This window comes from Pseudophryne corroboree, chromosome 2 (assembly GCF_028390025.1).
Source record: "Pseudophryne corroboree isolate aPseCor3 chromosome 2, aPseCor3.hap2, whole genome shotgun sequence".
Taxonomy (NCBI): Eukaryota; Metazoa; Chordata; class Amphibia; order Anura; family Myobatrachidae; genus Pseudophryne; species Pseudophryne corroboree.
The window spans coordinates 858,302,438-858,315,630 of record NC_086445.1 but is presented as its reverse complement, the minus strand read 5'-3'; the positions used below and the strand labels follow the sequence as shown (position 1 = coordinate 858,315,630).

General features: G+C 46.1%; 1 protein-coding gene across 3 annotated transcripts in view; it reads left to right on the top strand.

Annotated features, from left to right (window-relative positions):
• Positions 1-7,256: 7,256 nt before the first annotated feature.
• The window catches only part of ITGAE (integrin subunit alpha E), a 343,943-nt gene continuing 338,006 nt past the window's right edge, over positions 7,257-13,193 (top strand). For 2 of the 3 annotated variants that reach the window (XM_063955834.1, XM_063955832.1), the window contains exons 1-2: positions 7,258-7,379; positions 8,854-8,970. In XM_063955834.1, the coding sequence (XP_063811904.1) occupies positions 8,942-8,970 (29 nt within the window). In that variant the 5' untranslated portion in view covers positions 7,258-7,379; positions 8,854-8,941. Of the gene's footprint in view, positions 7,380-8,853; positions 8,971-13,193 lie in introns of all 3 variants that reach the window. The other variant, XM_063955833.1, reaches the window with a different exon arrangement.

Below are 13,193 nucleotides of genomic sequence, written 5' to 3'. Positions count from 1 at the left end.
TACAGGGGGCGTGGTCAGTTACGCCCCCTGTACATTGCTAGCGCCGCTTGAATGCTGAGCGGTGCGCGATGACGTCATCGCGCACCGCACAGCAAAAGGTCCTCTCCACGAAGGGAAACTAGACGCTATGCGTCTAGTTCCCTTCGTGGAGAGGACCTTTGCTGTGCGGTGCGCGATGACGTCATCGCGCACCGCTCAGCAAAGTTACTCTCCACGAAGGGAAACTAGACGCATAGCGTCTAGTTCCCTTCACAGGAGGCGGACGGGGACGGCAGCGGGCAGCGGAGGCGGACGGGGGACACAGCGGGCAGCAGTGGCGGATCTTGCCACGGTGCGGCGCCCTCCGGATGGCGCCAGCGCCCTCCGGAAGGCGGTGCCCCGGGCAAAAGTCCTGCTTGCCCGTGGCAAGATCCGCTACTGCCCTTCATCAGACCTGGGTCCGGGTAATTAGTACCCTCTACCCCCCTCTCGGTGCCACTGATTAGAAGGCTTGACACATCTCCCAGAGCCCCAGCCACCTTGTTCCACCACTGTTTCCAATGCAGTGACAACTATGTGCCAGTAACAATTCAAAAGCAGTTTCAGAATGAGTAATATGAGACAATAAGACTGCAGTGTGATAGTCATCCTGAAAGGGATGATGATGAATGTGTACTGCTGTCATATGCTTCAAGGTAGTTAGAAGATAAACATTTACCTCCAAGCAATATTGTTCATTGTGTAAAGGGCCCGCAATCGACCATCGATATATCGACCAACTATACTATCGATGGTCGATTATGCCTACACACTGGACGATATTTATGGGCAATTTGGATGATATGAGAGTACAGACATCTATATCGTCCAAATTGACTGGCATGTTTTAAATGATGATCGTTCAATGATGAACAATTGCAGGAAAGCGCATCGTTCATCGTTAAAGCATCCACACTGAAAGATATGAACAATTTATCGTTCATTTATTAATGATATCGTTCATATCTTTCAGAGAAATCGACCAGTATGTAGGTCCCTTAAAAAGACAAGAAGCAGTGAAACAAATGAAAGTAGTGCTGATACATTGTCCAATTTATTTAAGGCCCATACACACTAGAAGATATGAAAGATATTGGTGAACAATTTCCCTTGCGCTCCCAGGTATAGATCATGAAATATATTGTGCATACACACTGAACGATTTTATGAAAGATATGAAAGACGAAAGATATTGGCTAAATCTTCTGGGACACCTCATTTAAATAATGGGGTTGTATGAAACCTTAATATTGGTGGCAGTAGGCAGAGACAGAACTCTGGGAGGCAACGGAGTCAACTGCCGCCGGGCTCCTGCTTTGAAGGGGGGCACTTCTCCTCCGGTTCTGTGTGTTCAGCGACATTAATAAATTAAGTTAATTAACAGCAGCTGGTATCTCTTCTGTAGCGGACTTCCCCACTAGTCACTACACCTTACAAATCACACCCTCTTTATACACTGGAAGCAAACACCTTACTTATGAAGCTATTTGCTCCTATAAAGGAAGCATGAGAATTCTAACTATATGATATTAAGTTATTTCTCTGACAATTACAAGTAACTTCATATAGTTAGAATTCTCATACTTCCTATGCAAGAGCAGATATCTCCATCAGTAAGGTGCATGCTTCCAGTGTAATAGGTTGTGGGTTCTAATCCTGGATATGACACTTGCAAATTAATTGTCAGAGGAAAATCAGCATTGTGAGTGACTGAGCAGATCTATGTATTTGCATGGTTTTGTAGCAGCTTCATATAGTTAGAATCTGCAGGCTTGCTATGCAGGGGCAAATATAAATATATATATATATATATATCAGGGACGTGCAGTCAGGGGAGGCAGGGAAGGCAGTGCCTCCCCTGTCATTAATGAGTAAAATAATACAAAGAAGATACTTATGACACATAAGTATCTTCTTTATTATTTTACCTATCATTAATGTGTGTTAAAATCACTTTGGGAGGCACCGATCGTGGTGCCTCCCGTAGTGATTAGGAAAAGTATGGGGAGCGGGGGGCGGGCGCAGGCGGGCCCTAGCAATGGGCTGGAAAAGCCCATTGAAATAACATGGGAAAGCGGCACCATTAGTGGTGCCGCTTTCCTACAGGGACGTGCTTTCAACCTATGAAAGCACGTCCCTGTGAGTGAGGCCACAGTGATTGGCCAGCGGATCCGTCACTGGATCCGCTGTCAATCACTGTATGGGGCGGCATCGGTACCTGCGGAGGTGCGGGCGGCGGAGGTGCGGGATGCGGCGGGCCGGGCGGCGGAGGTGCTGGCGGCGGAGAGGCGGGCGGCGGTAGCGGCGGCGAGACGCGCTTTCAGGCTCCATGTGCAGAGTTTGGCAGCGGTACCCATTTCAAAAATGGCCCTTAGCGTCATTTTTGAAATTCAAGATGGCCGCCGCGAGCCAATCATGGCTCGCCGCGTCATCGCCCCGCCCCCTCCCGCTGACTTATATAAGTCAGCGCGAGGCAGCGGCTGTCAGTCCGACGGCGGAGGAGGAGCGGAGAAGAGCTCCTGAAGACTGAAGACGCCGTGGAAGTCCTGGATGGGCGGCGGCTATGCAAAAGAGCTTAGCAGCCGCCGCCCACCAGGTGAAGATGCTGGAAGTCCTGGGAAGGCGGCGGCCATGCAAAAGAGCTTAAAGGCCGCCGCCTCCCAGGTGAAGACGTTGTGGAAGTCCTGGATGGGCGGCGGCTATGCAAAAGAGCTTAGCCGCCGCCCACCAAGTGAAGACGCAGGAGGAAGACCCCAGAAGCCCTGGGGAGGTGGCGCCCTCCCAGGTGAAGACGCCGGAAGCCCTGGGAAGGCGGCGGCCATGCAAAAGAGCTTAAAGGCCGCCGCCCCCAGGTGAAGACCCAGTTTAATAAAGGATTTTTTAAAGAATGTGTTGTGTTTTTTTTTTTATATTTTCTTTACAGGTGGACTACAGGTGCCAGCGGGCCCTTTATGTCCGGGCATGCTGGCACTTGTGGTTCTCCAAGTGCCAGCATGCTGGGGCAGGCTTGCTGGGACCTGTAGGCCACCTGTAAAGAACAATATTACTATTCTTTGCAGGTGGACTACAGGTGCCAGCGGGCCCTTTATGTCCGGGCATGCTGGCACTTGTGGTTCTCCAAGTGCCAGCATGCTGGGGCAGGCTTGCTGGGATCTGTAGGCCACCTGTAAAGAACAGAACATACAATGAACCCCGCACCCACCGCCACCAGGGGTGCGGGGCATAGCACTGGGCTATCAGCCCAGTGCTGGTTGTTGCTCGGGAAGGGGGACCCCATTTTGATTTTTTGGGGGCCCCACTTTCCGAGGAACTCCAGCCCTGGGCTGACTGGTTTGGGGGGTGTTTAATGGCATGGCAGGGGGACCCCACACCGAGTGTCTCCCCTGCTATGGCATTATCCCCCCTGGCTGGTTCTGCCTGGTGCTGGTTTTAGTGGTGTGGGGGGATTGCACTTTTTTTTTTTTTCGGGGGGGGGGTTGTTTAGCTGCAGTGCCTCCCCAGGCCCTGACCTCACCGCACGTCACTGATATATATATATATATGTATGTGTGTGTGTGTGTGTGTATATATATATATATGTATATATATATGTATGTGTGTGTATGTATATATATATATATATAGGGGGGGGGGTCACCAATATTTTTCTTGCCTCCAGGCAACTGGGACAAACTTACACCACTGGCAGTAGGTGCATCCATGTTTTAAACATGCATGCACAACATTGGTGGGTAGCGGGGTGGGTGCATAATATTTATTACCAGTTATTTATATAGCGTACACATATTCCGCAGCGCTGTACAGAGAATATTTTGCCCATTCACATCAGTCTCTGCCCCTGTGGAGCTTACTATCTATATTCCCTATCACATGTACACACAGACACATTCACACTAGGGTTAATTTTGTTAGGAGCCAATTAACCTACCAGTATATTTTTGGATTGTGGGAGGAAACCAGAGTACCTGGAGGAAACCCACGCAAGTACGGGGAGAATATACAAACTCCGCACAGTTAGAGCCATGGTGGAAATCGAACCCATGACCTCAGTGCTGTGAGGCAGTAATGCTAACCATTACACCATCCATACTGGCCCAATATATATATACGTTGGTGGCATGGCCTAAAATACTCACAAATACTTTTCTTGTGAAGGAGCACACCTCTTTCCTCTTCAGTATCAAGCTGAAAATGGTGCTGGGGAATGTCAGGGGAGTGGCTATATGACAATATTGTTCATGTCGTTCGTCGTTCATACACACTGAACGATATGCACAAACAACATGAAAGATATTGACAAAATAAACCTGCATGTCCGGAAGACAACGATGACCGTTAATGACGTGCGGGAGCACGCATCGTTAACGATATTGAGCGTACACACTTTCAAAATATCTTCTAGTGCAGCGATGGCAAAAGGGGGGTACACACGGAGAGATCCGTGCTTAAAATCTAAGCAATCTTGCTAGATTGCTTAGATTTTAAGCACGGATCTGCCGTGTGTATGCCCTCCAGCGATAGCGATGCGCGGCCCCGCACATCGCTATCGCCGATGCTAGATTGAGCCTGCAAGCAGGCTCAATCTAGCGAGTCGCTCACTTCACCATTGTGTGAAGTGAGCGGCCCCCCGTCGGCTTTCCCCCTCGCTCAGCACATCGCGCTGTGCTGAGCGGGGTGAGAGATGTGTGCTGAGCGGTCTGTGTTAAGATCGCTCAGCACACATCTCTCCCGTGAGTACCCCTCTTAAAATTGATACTCCAGCTGTTGTTAAACTACACATCCCAGCATGCTCTGCATCAGTTTTAGCAAGGCCAAATAGCAAAACTGTAGCAGGGGATGCTAGGATGTTTAGTTCAATAACAGCTGGAGTGTCAAGGTTAGCCATCACTGTTCTGGTGTGTATCGGGCTTTAGAAAGAGAATGACTGGTAAACATTACAAGGCCAGCCCATAGTGCATCATAGACACATAATTTTCGGGTGTAGTATTGTATGCCGGTGGCCAGGCTACCGGCGACCAGCATACTGGTGCCGGAATCCTGACTGCCAGCATACCGACAACGTGGCGAGCGCAAATGAGCCCCTTGCGGGCTTGCTGCGCTTGCCACGCTGCGGGCACGGTGGCGCGCTACGCGCGCCATGCTATTTATTTTCCCTCCAGGGGAATCGTGGACCCCCAAGAGGGAGATATAGTGTCGGTATGCCAGCTGTCGGGATTCCGGCGCCGGTATACTGTGCGCCAGGATCCCGACAGCGGGCAAACTGAAGACCACCCATAATTTTCAGTTGCAAACGCAGGAATTCTAAAGGGAGGTTTCCAAATGCAATCCACAATCTCCCACTCTGCAGAACATGGAATACAGCATTAAATTTTAACACTATAGATGGTCTATAGTATAGACTATATCAAATATATTTCAATAACATAAAAAAGTAGCCAGGAAAAGGATAAATATACTATAATAAATAAATATACAAATATAATGGAACCAGTACTGCACTTTCTAAGAACACATTCTCCCACCTCATAGTAAGGCACCTGTCTCTTCTTCCTGGTAGCTACTCTCTGGTCCAGGTCAATGATTGAGGACTCACATCCACACACACACACACACACACACACACACACACACACACACACACACACACACACACACACACCGTAATTTGGTAGAAGAAGCAGCTACCACTGGGCACTTGCAAGAACTATACTCTGTCCCTTAAACTGCATGATGTGGTGGCCGCTCTAGTAATCATATTATATACCATTGCTATTGTTGTCATAATTTGAGCCACTTGCCAAGAGGAGGGAGGTTTCTGGGCAACCGGAACCCCCCCCCCCCGTGTTTGCCTATGACTTTAGGTTGCATCAAAGAGACATCACTATATGGGAGTAATTCAGACCTGATCGCCTCTCTACGAATTTGCAGAGGTTTGCGATCAGATAGTTGCCACCCAGACAGAGAGAAAACCTGCCCCGTGCAAGACTGCGTATGTCTTGCAAAAATCTCTCTGAACACTGGTCAGCTGCAAATCCGTTCGCAACTCACTCACCATCAAATGCTTTTTCCAGTCTGTGCGTAGCCCAGGACCTACTCCTGGAGTTTAATAGAATCAGGTTGATTGAGGCCGGAGCTGACGTCATACAACCTGTCTGAAAACGCTTGAGCATGCCTGCATTTTTCCTGACACTCCCACAAAATGGCCAGTTACCATCCCGAAATGCCCACTTCCTGTCAATCAACTTGCGTACGGCTAGCGATCGAAAAAGTTTCTGGATTTTTTAGCAGTTTGGCCTCGCGCGTGCACACTGCGATCCGTACGCATGTGCAGTCGATCAATAATCGTCTGCCTTGCAAATTTGCACAGCAGCGATTAGGTCTGAATGGGGCTTAAGTCGCCAGGGACAACAGCTGTAAATGTTGGTTATCATTGTCTGGTATGGGATAAAGAGGGTAGACCTGAGAAAGCAGATGGCAGTTTAGAAAATACTGATCAAATATGTAAATGTAGAATTATTGTCCATGTTAATGATTTACATACTGGCAGTTCTGGGACTGAAGCTGCACCTGATGCGAGGGATAAAGTGCAGTGATTCTCTGCCATCTCAGAGAGGAGGTTTGTGTTTTGCATCACCAAGAAACACTTATCTAATGTACTTAACTAATATGGAGCAAGAAATGGAAACATGTAAACCATGAGCATTGCGTCTTCAAGTGATAAAGGTTATTGATCAGGCTCACTTTCGTTTTGGCAAGTAATTTCTTAAGAGACGCTACCCCTTGCTGTTTCTTATCAAGACACTAGACATACTGTAGTAAGACCTACTGTTGTGTTATTTTTTTTAAATAAACACAAAACAAATCCAAACTGTAAACTTTATAAACAGATCTGATTTTATTTTTAAAGCACAAACGTAAAATACATAAAGTACATAAAAACACAAAGAAAAAAAATGTAAAAAAAAAAAAAAAAGAATGAGGGGGTGATTTTTACTTGATTGAGAATATATGCTAGTAAAATGGCAACACCCGATAGTTATTAGCAAATAAAAATGCATATGAAAAGGAATAGTGACATGAGCTACATCATGTAACAAAGCCTACTTCCCCTTTAAATAAATACTAAGCTAAAAAAGAAAAATGTGGTGAAGACTTTGCAGAAAGTGGAACACTACTTAGAGACAAAACAATAAGAAACACAACATACACGCCACAGGTCTAAGATTACTAAGAGTAGTAAGGAAGCTCCTAGCACCCTGAGGTTGAGTACTCTACAATGTCGCATGTGAAACTGCACCCCTGCAGACTGCTCTTACACCGGAATTGGACTGGAACCAATATTGGATGCCTCATTTTATTTTGTAAGATATTTTAAACTATCTTTCTGTTTTACCATCTAAATCATTTATAGTGTTAATATTGCAAGTCCTATAACAGTAACATTTCTAAAACAGTGCTTTAGGTTTTAATCTGGAATAAATTTGGGGTTTCTGTGCTGTCATCGCATTGTTTAACCTCTACAAAATTATATCACCCTGTTATATATTGAAAGGAGTTTTGTGAAACCTACAACAATGTCTGTGATTGTTATCTCTATATTTCTCTTAACAGACCTTTATCTCCTGAATAATGCGGTTTGTTTTGTGTACCTATAGGTAATTCGTAGCTTTCCACCTGTTGTGTAACTTTAGTTGTGTATGTTATTTGCCAAATACATTTGGTATGCTGCTATGCTATGTTTTACTCGGTTCTAGAACCTGGTTAGGGCATTTTTCTATCTTTATGGCAAATGTATCAATAATCACACTCTCAATGCGATCTGGGTGCAATTATTGCAGTATGCAATCACACTGCCTGGATGTATCAAATAGCATATGCAGGGACAGGGTCTCCCTGATGTGCTCAGAGTGAAGTGACTGCAAAAGCATTCCTGTGTTGGGACTTCTGTGCATGTGTGGTCGGCCGGAAGGGTTCTGGAGGTTCCATCCCCTGATAAGTTTTGTGAAGTGTAACCCATAGGCTACAGTGGCTAATGCTATCTTCAGATGCTGTAAGCAGCCGGGGCCAAACTCTACAGCTTGGTATATCTGACAGCTTCACATCCCCCATAGGAACCTATTGGGGTTGCAGCTGCTGTCAGCAATGGAGGGACCGCAGCTGTTTTATACATTAGGGCGATACTTCATATTTGCAGTTGTTTTTGGGGAATATGCCATAAATATTTAATGATAAATAGGCTCGTAAAAGGTTTTAAACATCTCCCTCACAATCTCTAAAATGTAAAAATATATTACGTGTAATAAAAAGAAATCCAATGTCCTTTTCTTCTCACAACTCATTAGGGAACTTGTTTCTCAATATCGTGAAAAATGGCCCATAACGTACTGGAATGGGTTTTGGGGCAATATATCATTACCTCCAAGCCAGAACTGCTGCTCCAATAAGCAGCTGTCCTGTGCTTTATAATAGCAGTGAAAGGTTACCCTACCCGTTTAGTAATATTGCACTTGCACAATATGAGAGCAGGAAGTCATGGAGAATATAAATGTCCCAGATCATGGAGAATATAAATGTCCCATCATCCAACAGTTAGGAATGAGCTAATGCCATCTACAGAAAACTGAACAGTTTTGGAGCTTGATAAAAGGCACAGCCTTAATGTCCCCTATACAATGTAAGAGGACTGGAGTGTTCTCCGATGTTGAAAGTAAAGCAGTAGATATCTGCAATATCTTCGGTGTTATAGGCTTAATAATAGCCCCTACTTTGTATTAGCGGCTAAAAACCACACAAAGGTTACTTCATATCTTCTTTTTCTTTTTCTACTTTTTGCAGTTTTAATCCCTTCAGAATGTTTCAATATTGATACAGGGAAGACCTGGAGTTTCAACAGGAACAAAAGTCCCTGTTTGGACAAAGCGTAATGCAATATAGACACGGATCTGAGACAGGGTAAGTTGTTTCCAAATCTGGCGATTTACAATTTTTATTAGCCTTAACTATGTGTTTTTATATGTTAAATATGTGTTGTTGTCTTTTAACAGAAATATTTTTATTAAAGAAAGATTTTGACATTACAGACTTTCCAAATTGACATAGACATACACAGAATATATCACAACATAATATTCAATCTGCAACAATAATAAAGGAAAAGACAGGGGGAGGTAGACAAAAGAAAAAGTGAAAAGAGGAAAGTAACAAATACAAACTGTAAATATATTAGTCAATGTATAAGTAGTACCCACCTCAAAGTCCATGGGAGGAATGCAGAAAAAAGAAAAAAGTCTGTATCTCGCAAGAGAATATATTGGAGAAATGCATAAAAGTCAATCTTATAGAGCAAGGCAACTCTCAACGACTAAATGGGTAAAGAGTGACTAGTATGTCTTCCATAATGTGAGAAATTAGCTGGTGGAAAGTGGGCTCATTACTGTGAAGGAGCTGCACCACCAACCCATAAAAGACTTTGTTGACCTTTTGACCCCCTGTCAACATCGTTGTCGACCTTTTGACCCTGTCGACTTTTTGACTGTCAACCTTTTGACCCTGTCGACCTTTGGACTGTTGACTTTTTACTTTTGACCTAATGACTGTCTATCTTGTTAATGTCTATCTTCTGTATCACAACCCTTCTAGAAGGTGCTAGATAAATGAGAAGTAGAATCTGATTGGTTGCTATGGGCAACATCTCATCTTAAATAGAACTCTTAGTCAATTTACCACAATGTTTCCTACTTCTTTGTGTCTTGTATCAGTAAGGGCAGGATGTATTAACTTGAAAAATGAAGTAAAACCTTCTAAAGCTGCATTTTCTGAGGTTTTCTGCATTGTCTATATGCACTAAAGTGATCTGCAGCTGATATCTGCTGCGACCTGCAGGTACTGTATTCCTCATAGGGTTCCACAGGACTGCAAAGTGCCAGTATACATCAAGCTCCAGAAAGTGAAACTTTCCCGATATGCAACGCCATCTATAGACGATATTCAGGATATTCAGGTTCTCTGAAAATAACCCTACCCCCGCCGCAGCTTAAACATGTGTAGGCCAACAGCCATGCAGTGGAGGATTTAGCGGGGGAGCCGATTAGTGCGAACGCCCCCCCTAACATACAACTCCCTTCCACGTGCTGCTGTGTGCCCAATGTGAAGGAGATCTACACTGCAGTAGTCCTTCCCACAGTACAGTGAGTCACCGCTGGGTGAGACAGAGATGGGAGTCACGGGACTGAGCTTAGCCATTCACGCAGCATTTGTGTAGAGGCAGGAGAGAGCTCTCTTAAGTCCTAGCCAATCAAAGCTGGCCTCCCTCCCCTACTCCTCCTCTCTGCTCTGGTCTCCAAGCCCAGCCAGCCTGCTGCAAAGCACTACTGAGAGTGGGAGTCTCTCACCTATCTGCCGTGCATCATGTCTCCTGAGCTGCAGGAGGATCCTCTTCCTCTCCTTCTTTCTTCCCTCAGCAATTCCAGGCTTTGAATGGGGTGGGGAGCTGGGATGCAGCCTGGAGTCATTGGGGAGAGACAGACTGTGGGGTGTGTGGGAGGAAGGAGAGAGGGAGGCACAGACTATGGTGTGTGTGGAGGAGAAAGGAGAGATAAACAAATTTATGTGTATAGATAATAAATGCGCTTTAACATATATATATATATATATATATATGTATTATATAAACAATCTGAGGGGGCCCCAGAGACATCACTGTATCGGGCCCCAAGATTTCTGATGCCAGTCCTGGCACTGTGCAGCTTAGCTGGTATCTGCACATACCACAGACTTCAGCAATCAGTGATGGGGTCAGACATACATGCAGCATGATAGCGGCAGCATTGGTTGAAAGAGAGGTCTGTGCAGATTATTTGCAACATGAGATGTGTCTCCTCACAGACAGGTTACTAGCCATGCTGCAGTCTTCAGTGTGAGTTGGTATCTTTACTCTGTATTATGCCCTCTGAGCTCATAAGCGCACGCCCCCTGAGTACCTAGAAACACCCCCTGGCCGCCGATATGACATCGCTGCCGAGATTTTTTTTTAATTATTTTTTGCAGAGCAGCTCAGGCAGTATCTGTGATGCCGCTGCTGTAGCTGTGTGTCCTTCTAACAGTCATTGAAAGGGAGCGGCTTGCCGATGGCTGCCTTTAGAGGGAGCTGCTGCAGCAACACGCAGCTGAGCTCCTCTCTGGCTGTTCTCGCATTGAGGGGGCTGGATAAGGTGCAGGGTATCAGTGGACGGGAAAAGACCGAACCAGAGAAGTAGTGACTGACTGTCTCTGGCGCTCCCACTTACTCTGCAGCAGCCAGGTGCTATAAATCAGGGAGACACAGTGGGGGGGGGGGGGGGGGGGGGGTGGAGGTAGTCTATAATAAATGATGTGGATGTGTGTGTGTATCTGTTGTATGTATATGCTATGTGTATATATTTATGCTGTGTGTATGTTTGAAAGTATGCTGTATGTATGCCTATGTATATGTACAGATGTACTGTATATATACAGTACAGATGAATCACTATACGGCACATAGCGATTTTTAAATGCAACATTATGGGGTCAACCATGTCCCGTCGTCAAGAAAAATATACAAACCAAAATACTTTAGTATATTTATCCTGACGACTGGGCACAGTTGACTCCAAAATATTGAGAAAGTAAAGTCTGCATTTAAAAATCCTGAAGTGCCGTGTAAAAGGGGTATTCCTGCGAGCAGGATTGTACATGAGTAAGACACGGGGTAGGAGGCGGTATAAATGGGTAAGCCGGGTTATCCGACCTGGTACCATACCTCCCAACATCTGGAAGCTGCAACCTGGGACTCCATGTGATGTGAAGCCGAGCGGCACTGGAAAGGGGGCTTGGTATAATGGAAAGGGGGGTGGCTTCTCATGAATGACGCGATCGCGAGCCACGCCTCCCATTTCCATAGCAGTGGCGGCAAGGCCAGCGCTCTGTGAGCTGTTGGCCATGCCCCCAGTCCCTCTGCCTCACTGGAATAGACTGAGCAGAGCAGCGAGTGACTACAGCCTCCCAACTGCCCCCTACCCCCCACCGCGGGACACTGCAGCCCACGGGAGGGACAGCAGGACAGACTCCCAAAACGGGACTGTTCCGCGAAAATCAAGACAGTTGGGAGGTATGCTGGTACCCATTTACAGCATACCAGACCTCCCAAACCGCAGTGTCCGACGGGCGGTCGGGAGGCTGGGGGTCACGGCACACGCTACCATGCAGGTTGCTATGCAGTGGCAGAGGCTGAGAATGCGGCACATGCTGTCTATGCAGACAGCATCACCGTGTCTGTTGCCCGGAAGGGCCGGAGGCTGCGGGCAGCACAGTAGCTTCCAGATTGCTCGGCTTGCCCCCAGCGTGACGCTCCGGAGCCCCATTCTGCAGGGTTTCCCGGCGCTTCGAGATGAAGTCATCTCTAGGCGCCGACCGAAAAGACACTGCACCCGGGTGCAGTGTAAACGGTGCCGATCCGGGAATATCCTGAATCAGCACTGCTGTGTAAAAGGCGGGAGTCCCAGGTCTGAGCCGGCTTGGAATCACGTTCCAAATCCTGGGTCAGACCCAGGATTTTGGTGTAAAAGGGCTAATAGCTGGAAAAGTAGACTATGCAAAATTGCGGGGAGGTGCAGGGCCCAAAACAGTTGGGACTGAAAATGGGAGGGGCAGGACTGGTAGTGGGAGGGGTAATGAGTAGAAGGGGGAGGAGTCCACATTAATTCTTAAACTGCCCCTCCTAAAAGAAATGTCTAGATCCACCCCTGCTCCTCGGGTAATGGCAAGAATCATGGATTAATATTTACTTGCATTAGGACATCTCAAATTTACATCTCTATAGATTTACCAAATTATTATCACTCATTTATATTTACAACTGTGAAAATCAGAAACTCCTGTGCGAAGAACGGGTAGAACAACTTGTACAGTATACGCTGGAAAAATAATTAGACCTTTTGGTAGATGTTATTAGGGTAAATATTTATTATTGAAATGCAGCCATGATCATTCTAGATAATGCCTGGTTATCACGGTGCTCCACTGTCTGGCAGCATAACAGCAGAAGATCTGTACATGTTTGCAGTGTGAGAGGACCACATAGATCACACAGCTTCTTGATATTTTCCTGCATGTAGAATTTATAAATCAGTGTGATGGACACACAAGCTGATCACTGT